This window comes from Macaca thibetana, chromosome 9 (assembly GCF_024542745.1).
Source record: "Macaca thibetana thibetana isolate TM-01 chromosome 9, ASM2454274v1, whole genome shotgun sequence".
Taxonomy (NCBI): Eukaryota; Metazoa; Chordata; class Mammalia; order Primates; family Cercopithecidae; genus Macaca; species Macaca thibetana.
Window position 1 is genome coordinate 112,426,206 of NC_065586.1, and position 12,736 is coordinate 112,438,941.

At 36.7% G+C, this 12,736-nt stretch overlaps 1 protein-coding gene across 4 annotated transcripts in view; it reads left to right on the plus strand.

Moving 5' to 3' along the window:
• CCDC172 (coiled-coil domain containing 172) overlaps nt 1-12,736 on the plus strand; it is a 62,047-nt gene that overhangs the window by 15,424 nt on the left and 33,887 nt on the right. For 3 of the 4 annotated variants that reach the window (XM_050803168.1, XM_050803169.1, XM_050803171.1), the window contains 2 exons: nt 7,644-7,760; nt 8,948-9,113. In XM_050803168.1, the coding sequence (XP_050659125.1) occupies nt 7,644-7,760; nt 8,948-9,113 (283 nt within the window). The remainder of the gene's footprint in view (nt 1-7,643; nt 7,761-8,947; nt 9,114-12,736) is intronic. The other variant, XM_050803170.1, reaches the window with a different exon arrangement.

The window sequence follows — 12,736 nt, forward strand, 5'->3', positions numbered from 1 at the left end:
TAGTATTCCATGGTGTATATGTGCCACATTTTCTTAATCCAATCTGTCACTGATGGACATTTGGGTTGATTCCAAGTCTTTGCTATTGTGAATAGTGCTGCAATAAACATACGTGTGCATGTGTCTTTATAGCAGCATAATTTATAATCCTTTGGGTATATACCCAGTAATGGGATGGCTGGGTCATATGGTACATCTAGTTCTAGATCCTTGAGGAATCGCCATACTGTTTTCCATAATGGTTGAACTAGTTTACAATCCCACCAACAGTGTAAAAGTGTTCCTATTTCTCCACATCCTCTCCAGCACCTGTTGTTTCCTGACTTTTTAATGATTGCCATTCTAACTGGTGTGAGATGGTATCTCATTGTGGTTTTGATTTGCATTTCTCTGATGGCCAGTGATGATGAGCATTTTTTCATGTGTCTGTTGGCTGTATGAATGTCTTCTTTTGAGAAATGTCTGTTCATGTCCTTTGCCCACTTTTTGATGGGGTTGTTTGTTTTTTTCTTGTAAATTTGTTTGAGTTCTTTGTAGGTTCTGGATATTAGCCCTTTGTCAGATGAGTAGATTGCAAAAATTTTCTCCCATTCTGTAGGTTGCCTGTTCACTCTGATGGTAGTGTCTTTTGCTGTGCAGAAGCTCTTTAGTTTAATGAGATCCCATTTGTCAATTTTGGCTTTTGCTGCCGTTGCTTTTGGTGTTTTAGACATGAAATCTTTGCCCATGCCTATGTCCTGAATGGTACTACCTAGGTTTTCCTCTAGGATTTTTATGGTATTAGGTCTAACATTTAAGTCTCTAATCCATCTTGAATTAATTTTCGTATAAGGAGTAAGGAAAGGATCCAGTTTCAGCTTTCTACTTATGGCTAGCCAATTTTCCCAGCACCATTTATTAAATAGGGAATCCTTTCCCCATTTCTTGTTTCTCTCAGGTTTGTCAAAGATCAAATGGCTGTAGATGTGTGGTATTATTTCTGAGGACTCTGTTCTGTTCCATTGGTCTATATCTCTGTTTTGGTACCAGTACCATGCTGTTTTGGTTACTGTAGCCTTGTAGTATAGTTTGAAGTCAGGTAGCATGATGCCTCCAGCTTTGTTCTTTTGACTTAGGATTGTCTTGGAGATGCGGGCTCTTTTTTGGTTCCATATGAACTTTAAAGCAGTTTTTTCCAATTCTGTGAAGAAACTCATTGGTAGCTTGATGGGGATGGCATTGAATCTATAAATTACCTTGGGCAGTATGGCCATTTTCACGATATTGATTCTTCCTATCCATGAGCATGGTATGTTCTTCCATTTGTTTGTGTCCTCTTTTATTTCACTGAGCAGTGGTTTGTAGTTCTCCTTGAAGAGGTCCTTTACATCCCTTGTAAGTTGGATTCCTAGGTATTTGATTCTCTTTGAAGCAATTGTGAATGGAAGTTCATTCCTGATTTGGCTCTCTGTTTGTCTGTTACTGGTGTATAAGAATGCTTGTGATTTTTGCACATTAATTTTGTATCCTGAGACTTTGCTGAAGTTGCTTATCAGCTTAAGGAGATTTTGGGCTGAGACAATGGGGTTTTCTAAATATACAATCATGTCATCTGCAAACAGGGACAATTTGACTTCTTCTTTTCCTAACTGAATACCCTTGATTTCTTTCTCTTGCCTGATTGCCCTAGCCAGAACTTCCAACACTATGTTGAATAGGAGTGGTGAGAGAGGGCATCCCTGTCTTGTGCCAGTTTTCAAAGGGAATTTTTCCAGTTTTTGCCCATTCAGTATGATATTGGCTGTGGGTTTGTCATAAATACCTCTTATTATTTTGAGGTACGTTCCATCAATACCGAATTTATTGAGCGTTTTTAGCATGAAGGGCTGTTGAATTTTGTCAAAAGCCTTTTCTGCATCAATTGAGATAATCATGTGGTTCTTGTCTTTGGTTCTGTTTATATGCTGGATTATGTTTATTGATTTGCGAATGTTGAACCAGCCTTGCATCCCAGGGATGAAGCCCACTTGATCATGGTGGATAAGCTTTTTGATGTGTTGCTGAATCCGGTTTGCCAGTATTTTATTGAGGATTTTTGCATCGATGTTCATCAGGGATATTGGTCTAAAATTCTCTTTTTTTGTTGTGTCTCTGCCAGGCTTTGGTATCAGGATGATGTTGGCCTCATAAAATGAGTTAGGGAGGATTCCCTCTTTTTCTATTGATTGGAATAGTTTCAGAAGGAATGGTACCAACTCCTCTTTGTACCTCTGGTAGAATTCAGCTGTGAATCCATCTGGTCCTGGACTTTTTTTGGTTGGTAGGCTATTAATTGTTGCCTCAATTTCAGAGCCTGCTATTGGTCTATTCAGGGATTCAACTTCTTCCTGGTTTAGTCTTGGAAGAGTGTAAGTGTCCAGGAAATTATCCATTTCTTCTAGATTTTCCAGTTTATTTGCGTAGAGGTGTTTATAGTATTCTCTGATGGTAGTTTGTATTTCTGTGGGGTCGGTGGTGATATCCCCTTGATCATTTTTAATTGCGTCGATTTGATTCTTCTCTCTTTTCTTCTTTATTAGACTGGCTAGTGGTCTGTCAATTTTGTTGATCTTTTCAAAAAACCAACTCCTGGATTCATTGATTTTTTGGAGGGTTTTTTGTGTCTCTATCTCCTTCAGTTCTGCTCTGATCTTAGTTATTTCTTGCCTTCTGCTAGCTTTCGAGTGTGTTTGCTCTTGCTTCTCTAGTTCTTTTAATTGCGATGTTAGAGTGTCAATTTTAGATCTTTCCTGCTTTCTCTTGTGGGCATTTAGTGCTATAAATTTCCCTCTACACACTGCTTTAAATGTGTCCCAGAGATTCTGGTATGTTGTATCTTTGTTCTCATTGGTTTCAAAGAACATCTTTATTTCTGCCTTCATTTCGTTATGTACCCAGTAGTCATTCAGGAGCAGGTTGTTCAGTTTCCATGTAGTTGAGCGGTTTTGAGTGAGTTTCTTAGTCCTGAGTTCTAGTTTGATTGCACTGTGGTCTGAGAGACAGTTTGTTATAATTTCTGTTCTTGTACATTTGCTGAGGAGTGCTTTACTTCCAATTATGTGGTCAATTTTGGAGTAAGTACGATGTGGTGCTGAGAAGAATGTATATTCTGTTGATTTGGGGTGGAGAGTTCTATAGATGTCTATTAGGTCTGCTTGCTGCAGAGATGAGTTCAATTCCTGGATATCCTTGTTAACTTTCTGTCTCGTTGATCTGTCTAATGTTGACAGTGGAGTGTTGAAGTCTCCCATTATTATTGTATGGGAGTCTAAGTCTCTTTGTAAGTCTCTAAGGACTTGCTTTATGAATCTGGGTGCTCCTGTATTGGGTGCATATATATTTAGGATAGTTAGCTCTTCCTGTTGAATTGATCCCTTTACCATTATGTAATGGCCTTCTTTGTCTCTTTTGATCTTTGATGGTTTAAAGTCTGTTTTATCAGAGACTAGTATTGCAACCCCTGCTTTTTTTTGTTCTCCATTTGCTTGGTAAATCTTCCTCCATCCCTTTATTTTGAGCCTATGTATGTCTCTGCGTGTGAGATGGGTCTCCTGAATACAGCAGACTGATGGGTCTTGACTCTTTATCCAGTTTGCCAGTCTGTGTCTTTTAATTGGAGCATTTAGTCCATTTACATTTAAGGTTAATATTGTTATGTGTGAACTTGATCCTGCCATTATGATATTAACTGGTTATTTTGCTCATTAGTTGACGCAGTTTCTTCCTAGCCTCAATGGTCTTTACATTTTGGCATGTTTTTGCAATGGCTGGTACCGGTTGTTTCTTTCCATGTTTAGTGCTTCCTTCAGGATCTCTTGTAAGGCAGGCCTAGTGGTGACAAAATCTCTAAGCATTTGCTTATCTGTAAAGGATTTTATTTCTCCTTCGCTTATGAAACTTAGTTTGGCTGGATATGAAATTCTGGGTTTAAAATTCTTTTCTTTAAGAATGTTGAATATTGGCCCCCACTCTCTTCTGGCTTGTAGAGTTTCTGCTGAAAGATCTGCTGTTAGTCTGATGGGCTTCCCTTTGTGGGTAACCCGACCTTTCTCTCTGGCTGCCCTTAAGATTTTTTCCTTCATTTCAACTTTGGTGAATCTGGCAATTATGTGTCTTGGAGTTGCTCTTCTCGAGGAGTATCTTTGTGGCGTTCTCTGTATTTCCTGGATTTGAATGTTGGCCTGCCCTACTAGGTTGGGGAAGTTCTCCTGGATGATATCCTGAAGAGTGTTTTCCAACTTGGTTCCATTTTCCCCCTCACTTTCAGGCACCCCGATCAGACGTAGATTTGGTCTTTTTACATAATCCCATACTTCTTGCAGGCTTTGTTCGTTTCTTTTTCTTCTTTTTTCTTTTGGTTTCTCTTCTCGCTTCATTTCATTCATTTGATCCTCAATCGCTGATACTCTTTCTTCCAGTTGATCGAGTCGGTTACTGAAGCTTGTGCATTTATCACGTATTTCTCGTGTCATGGTTTTCATCTCTTTCATTTCGTTTAGGACCTTCTCTGCATTAATTACTCTAGCCATCAATTCTTCCACTTTTTTTTCAAGATTTTTAGTTTCTTTGCGCTGGGTACGTAATTCCTCCTTTAGCTCTGAGAAATTTGATGGACTGAAGCCTTCTTCTCTCATCTCGTCAAAGTCATTCTCCGTCCAGCTTTGATCCGTTGCTGGCGATGAGCTGCGCTCCTTTGCCGGGGGAGATGCGCTCTTATTTTTTGAATTTCCAGCTTTTCTGCCCTGCTTTTTCCCCATCTTTGTGGTTTTATCTGCCTCTGGTCTTTGATGATGGTGATGTACTGATGGGGTTTTGGTGTAGGTGTCCTTCCTGTTTGATAGTTTTCCTTCTAACAGTCAGGACCCTCAGCTGTAGGTCTGTTGGAGATTGCTTGAGGTCCACTCCGGACCCTGTTTGCCTGGGTATCAGCAGCAGAGGCTGCAGAAGATAGAATATTTCTGAACAGCGAGTGTACCTGTCTGATTCTTGCTTTGGAAGCTTCCTCTCAGGGGTGTACTCCTCCCTGTGAGGTGTGGGGTGTCAGACTGCCCCTAGTGGGGGATGTCTCCCAGTTAGGCTACTCAGGGGTCAGGGACCCGCTTGAGCAGGGAGTCTGTCCCTTCTCAGATCTTAACCTCCGTGTTGGGAGATCCACTGCTCTCTTCAAAGCTGTCAGACAGAGTCGTTTGCGTCTGTGCAGAGGTGTCTGTGTGTCTTAGTTTACTGTGCCCTGTCCCCAGAGGTGGAGTCTACAGAGACAGGCAGGTTTCCTTGAGCTGCTGTGAGCTCCACCCAGTTCGAGCTTCCCAGCAGCTTTGTTTACCTACTTAAGCCTCAGCAATGGCGGGCGCCCCTCCCCCAGCCTCGCTGCTGCCTTGCCGGTAGATCACAGACTGCTGCGCTAGCAACGAGGGAGGCTCCGTGGGTGTGGGACCCTCCCGGCCAGGTGTGGGATACGATCTCCTGGTGTGCCTGTTTCCTAAAGCGCAGTATTGGGGTGGGAGTTACCCGATTTTCCAGGTGTTGTGTGTCTCAGTTCCCCTGGCTAGGAAAAGGGACTCCCTTCCCCCTTGCGCTTCCCAGGTGAGGCAATGCCTCGCCCTGCTTCAGATCTCGCTGGTCGGGCTGCAGCAGCTGACCAGCTCCGATCGTCCGGCACTCCCCAGTGAGATGAACCCAGTACCTCAGTTGAAAATGCAGAAATCACCGGTCTTCTCTGTGTCGCTCGCGCTGGGAGTTGGAGACTGGAGCTGCTCCTATTCGGCCATCTTGCTCCGCCCCCCCCGGCATAGGTCTTTTACAACAGACCAGTGGTATACATGGACTTACAATTCATGAATTGTGTTTCTAAAGGGCATCATACTTGAAATACCTTAGTAGATTAAACCCGCGTTTATCCAGCTCATTATTTGGTCTTTAAAGCATTTTTTGTGGACATCCCTGGGCAATGTCCACAACAGTAACTCAGAGTTAGGTATATACTGCGAACACCCTTCTCAGTAAGCTCGGGTGGATCTAGGATTTGGTAATTTCCTTAAATGTTTATTAAACTTATATATTTTCAACTCATTATCACACCTTGAAGTCCCTTTTTAGCTCTAGAATTACCTTTTCATTACTTTGAAATAGTTCTGACATTTCCATGTTAACATCATGATTTAGAAGAAAGAAAGGCAGAAGACCTGGATTTTAATCCTAGATTTACCTCTAATTAGTTATACAGCCTTTGTTAAGGTGTTTAACTTCTCTGGACCTCATTTTATTCTCATTTACTTAATAAGTATTAAATAGTCACAAAATATATTTTATTCTAAATAAATGTGGTGGATTTCAAGATCATACTGTAGTTTACCCTTGTTATAAATTTCTACATTATTTTATAGATTTGGACATATGTTTTCTAATTTCTGTCTTCTGAGACAGAAAATACTAACCACCCTATTATTCCTTCCCCTAATCTTTAAAATATGATCTCAGTTCCTTTGATTATGTGAATTGTACCTCTCTGATCTTTCTCTGTTGATGCCTTTCTTAAAATCGGGTTAATGAAAACAGTACCAAGTACTGAAGACATGGGCAGATGGGCTACGATCTTACATAAATGTAAGATCATATTTTCTGTTTTATTTCAGCTACTTTTTAAATGTCAATATTTCTAGGACGTTTTAGCCATAATATTTCAAACTGTCTCTTAAGCCAACCCTTTTGCCTCTGGACTAGACTATTTCTAAGCTCTTTACTATTCAATATCTTCTGGGACAGAGATTTCACAACCTGTCTCTCACCTTGAGGAAGTTCTTATAACTACCATAAATCTTGCTTTCTGCAATTTAAGTTGAATTTCTATCCTTTTTCTTTTCTCTATAGAGATGGGAACAGACCCAAACTGGAAATGATGCTTTCTTATGAGGGCTAGCACTGAACATAGTAGAAAAATTACAGTATTTCCAGTCCAGCATCATTTTTAGTTTTTATATATTAAAGCTTCCTGACTTCGTTTCAATATTCATCTCTCAGGAGATGTTACTTTTTAAGGTCCAAATGAAATAACAGTTGCATGTCTAACATTAATGTTTATTATACCCTTTGCTACTTAGAACCAAATGAAGTATTAAAATAAAAAATGAGTTCTCAAAACCCATTTGATATAACTATAATAATGGGACTGGGTTTTTGCCTCTGCTTTCTAGATTTTATCTTATTATTTTATTAGTCATATTATGTACATGATTTATTCATTCATATATTCCTTATAATCTGTGAAAATAGAAACTTGTTATTTAAAAACAAACAGTCTTAAAGCAGATTTCAATGTGTGTATTGAAAAAGTTTTAGTACCTAAGCTAAGAATTTTTCTAGGTATTGAGAGGAAAAAGAAAGCACATTCTCTGCCCTTGAGGAGCCTATAGTCTTATTGGGGGAAGAGATTATAAAATTGTAACTATAAAGTACTTACAAAATAATACAAGATAGTATATATAAAATAAGATGTTTGATGCTGATTTTATTTTGCATTTTAAAGATTAATACAGAATATATTTTATACTAGACAAATCTGTTACCTAAGGCACTCTAAAATGTCTAATTAATTGTTTTATTCTGATTTCTATTTTTGTACTTCGAAGGTTCAACAGTTTTTTGAAAAATCCTTCCTCTTACAGCTTTTGAAAACTCATGAAAATGCCTTAGAAAAACAGTACAGTGAAATTACAAACCACAGGAATATGCTTCTTCAAACCTTTGTAAGTTTCCAGCCACCTAGAAAAATCTATTACACTAATTATGTAAAAAAGTTTTCAAATATACTTAAGTATGCTTTTAGAAAATTATCCATGTGCATATTAGCAGGTAGTCCTGCTCAGATACAGGAAAGTATTAAGTGCTATTTAAAACCAGTTGGTAGAGTAATACAGTTTGAAAGAAGTGTATGGGCAGGGATGTAATATAGCAATTATTTGCAGTTGTAATAAGCACAAAAGAAACAGTGGAACTGATTTGAATTGCTCAAGCATTGAGACTTTGGATAAAATCCTTTTGAAAGGCAGAAAGTTTCACACTTTAGGCATATTTATGGATGTGGCTAAAAGGATGGATATTGTTAATATTTTTTTATTAACTCAGAGCCAACAGCCTGAGCAATAGTTTTGAATGACAGTGCCAATTTAGAAATATGACTTGTGATTAATTGACATTTTAAAGAAAATACATTTAAAGATATTAAAAATACATATCTGAAGTCAGAACCAACACTTGGTGGTTTGAAATGACATGGCCACTTTGAAAATGTGGCTTAAAATTGATTGACATAGCTTAGAAAAATATGGTGATGTTTAGATTCTAGCATTGTCAAAGAGTTTAGGTTTTTGCATTGTTCACAGTTTTTGAAAATTCTTATTTTTCCGCCATGTTGATACTTCATAAAATGTAAACTATTATTTAAAACTGATTTTGAAGTGAATATATAATTTTGCCTTCATCATCCACATTTTAAAAGATTTTCTTGGCTATCCTTATTTGTTTGTTTGTTTTCCTGTAAGGCAGTAATTCCTTTAAGTGTAGATTTTAAATTTTCAGTTTGGCCATTTAATTACTTTACTCTCCAGTTTTATGTTATAATTATAAAATGTAATATTATTCTGAATTTTAATATACAAATAACAGATATAATGGAGAGTGGTAGGATATCTACCTCAATAAATCTCACCAAACTTTAAGGTTAAATCTTTCATCTGAAGATAGTTGTTACTATATAATAGCTTCAGTTTTTTATTAATATTACTATGAGAAAAAAACATTTTTGCCATAATACCAGGAAGTATAATTATATACTTTCATTGTTAATAATTCCAAAAGATTATATTTTAAATAATTCAGGAAAAATATTATTACAACTAACACCTATATTTGATCTTTTATTTATGTTTTTCAGGAGGCTATAAAGAAACAAATGATAGAGGAGGAAGACAAATTTTTTAAGGAAATTACAGACTTTAATAATGAGTATGAACTAACAAAGAAAAGAGAGCTTTTGATGAAAGAAAATATCAAGATTGAAATATCTGACTTAGAAAACCAAGCAAACACTTTGAAAAGTGGTATGAATAAATATTATCACCTCATTTGTCTTGCATTAATGAAAATAATTTATTTTGAATGAATGAATTTTCCAAAAATTTAACTTTTTCATGAGCAAATTGGGTTACTGCATAGCGATTCTTTTACTTTAATTGATCTAATGAAGAATGTATCTTCTATTGTGAGCAGTTTCAAATGATTTAGAAGTAAATGTGACATGAGCATTTGGTCATTCATTTAATAAATATCTATTATGTGATAGGCACTGTTCTAGGTCTTGAAGATATAAAAGTAAACAGTGGAGGAAGAAAATATGTAAGCAGACATTTACAGCACATTGTGATGGAAGCTACAGTAGGGGTTAGGATTGGCGCCATAATCCTCCAACAATCCAGTATAAGCTAGGAAATAAGTTTACACAGTGGAGTGCAGAGAGTTTTATTTCAGGAACACTAGTGGTAAGGTTTGGGTCTGTGTCCCCAAGCAAATGTCATGTCAAATTGTAATCCTTAATGTTGGAGGTTGGGCCTGGTGGGAGGTGATTGACTCATGGGGACAGATTTCCCCTTTGGTGCTATTCTCATAAGATTGAGTGAGTTATCATGAGATTTGGTTCTTTGGAAGCATGTAGCACCTCCTGCCTCTCTGTGTTCTTCCTACTCTGGCCATGTAAGATGTTCTTGCTTCTCCACCGCCTTCCACCATGATTTTAAGTTTTCTGAGGCCTCCCCAGCCATGCTTCCTCTGTAGCTTGCAGAACCATAAGCTAAGTAAATCTTTCTACTTCTTTTTTATTTTTATTTTTATTTTTTTTTATGAATTACCCAGTCTCAGGTAGTTCTTTATAGTAGTGCAAGAATGGACTAATATAACATACAACTAGTATGTGGGTTATTGCAGTCTTTGATGAGATCCTGAATAAAAGCAGTTGCCAAATAGGGAAAGTCAAGGATAAATCAGTTTTCAAACCTCAGAGATTCTATTATAGCGTTAGTTTAACGTCTAGTATTTCCTCCTCTAAACTAGGTTCAATTGCACATGAGGCTCCTTGGATGTAGTTCTTTATGTAACTCCTTGAGAACATGTCCTCTTGATCTGAAGACCTTAGCCAAAGAAACAGTTGCCCTTCACATTCCCAATATATTATGGTGAGATAGGCATAGGATAATCACTAGCAATACTTCTGTTCAGAAAGCGGAAAAACTGGAGTCATTGTTACATAGCAATTCTGAAATTGAGCCAAGCAAGTACTGGACATTCTTTGATTAGGACTCAGTCATCCTCCCACCTGGGAATGATTCCCCATTACTCTTGGTACCACTCTTTGTGCTCCTATTTCCCTTCTCTTGTCATTCCTTTTTTTTTTAAATATACATATTAAATATATATATATAAAAGATAGCTTGTGTTTTTATATATATATTAAATATATATATAAAAGATAGCTTGTGTTTGCAATTGTCCTTCTCTGCCTACTTCCATTCTGTAAAAGTTGGGTATCATTCTTTTTTTTACTGCCTCTGTCCATTTCAGTCCAAGCTCACTGTGTTTATGTAAATATGGTTCTCTTAAAAACTTTGTGGGTCTCACATGAATCCTACTGAGGCTCATTTCATTAGGGAAAAGCCACAACTACAAATCTCTTTGAGATAAGCCCTTTTATACTTTGGCCTTCTGCTAAAACTACTGAGACAATATTCTTAAACTTCTTGGCCCTATATGGCTCTGTAGTTTGACTGAATGGCCCTATAGTTTGACTGAATGGTTCTCTGAGGCATCACCTTGGATTTTTCTGAGGTCTTAGGAAAGGGTTTTTAATTTACATGCTAGATTTAGTCTTGATGACTTCTTAAGAATATTGGATTTTTTCTTTACCCTCAAGACATTTCTTAGTCGTGAGAATGAAGGCAGGGAGGGCATCTTGTAGAAAAGCTACCAAAGTTGTTTATTTTAATTCCAAAACAACCATTAAGGAAATAATCCAAAAACAAATAGCTAAAAGGACAATATAGAAATTAGAAAGACAGCCTAAAATATACATTTAATCTGAAAGACAGTGGGAAAGGGAAAGAGAGGAACAAAAACACAGAGAACAGACAGAAAACTAATAATAAAATGATACAGTTGAATCCATTGCATATTGCTCCTAGGCTATAAGCCTGTACACAATGTTACTTATACTGAAGACTGTAGGCAGTTGGAACACAATGGCAAGTATTTGTCTACCTAAACATAAGTCTAGAAAAGGTACAGCAAAAATGCAGTATAAATGATTTTTAAAATCTCTGTAGGGCACCTTTATAGGGTATTTACCATGAATGGAGCTTCTAGAACTGGAAGTTGCTCTGGGCGAGCCAGTGAGTGAATGGTGTGTGAATGTAGAGGCTTAGAACATTACTGTACACTACTGTAAACTTTATAAACACTGTGTATTTAGGCTACACTAAATTTGTAGAAAGAATTTTTCTTCAAAAGTAAATTAACTTCAGCTTACTGTAACTTTTTTACTTTACAAACCTTTTACTATTTTTGACTCTTCTAATAACACTTAGTTTAAAACACATATTGTATGAATATACAAAAAAAATTTTTTTATATCCTATTCTATAACTTTCTTCTATCTTAGAAATTATTTTTTTACTTAAAATTAAAAAAAAAAAAACCTGAAACACAAACATGCACATTAAGCCTACACAGAGTCAGGATCATCAGTATCACTGTCTTCCACCTCTACATCTTGTCCCACTGGAAGGTCTTCAGGGACATGGAACTATTATCTCCTATGAGAACAATGCCTTTGTATATGGAAATACAAATGACTTACAAAAGTCAAAACAATTTTTAAAAGAATAAAATTTAAGGATTTATATTCTGTGATTTCAAAATAGACTAAAATTCTATAGTAATCAAGATAACATGTCACTGCCTTAAAAACAGGCATATAAATAGCTGGAACAGAAGAGAGTCCAGAAATAGAAATGCATGTTGTCAACTGGTTTTCAACAAAGATGGAAAGGCAGTTCAGTGGGAAAAGGAAAGTCTTTTCAATAAGTGGTGCTAGAAGAATTGGACATCCATTCCAAAACAATGATCCTTAACTCTTCACACCATATTGTAAATTAACTCAAAATAGGCATACACCTAAACACAAAAGCTAAAATTATGAATTTCCTAGAAGAAAACATAGGAGAAAATCTTTTCCATCTTGGAATAGGCAATGATTTCTTAGATGGGACACAAGAATCATGAACCGTAAAAAGAAAAACAGACACTTAAGAAAATTAGAAGACAAACAACAGTCTTGGAGGGAATATTTGCACTAATATATCTTCCAATGTACTGTTACCCAGAACATAATGAACTCTAACAACTTAAAAAACAAGAAGGGCAAAAAGCCAATTATAAAAGGGAAAAAAGTTGAACTTCACAATAGAGTACTAATGACCAATGAACATGTGAAAAGATAACATCTTTAGTCATTTGGAAAATACAAATTAAAACGGCAGTGATATATCACTGTATATCCACTTAATTAAAGTTAAAAAGACTGACCATACCAAATGCTGATGAGAATGTGGAGCATCTGATACTCATATGGCAGTGATGGGAATGTAAAATGAATGGTACAATCACGTTAGAAAAT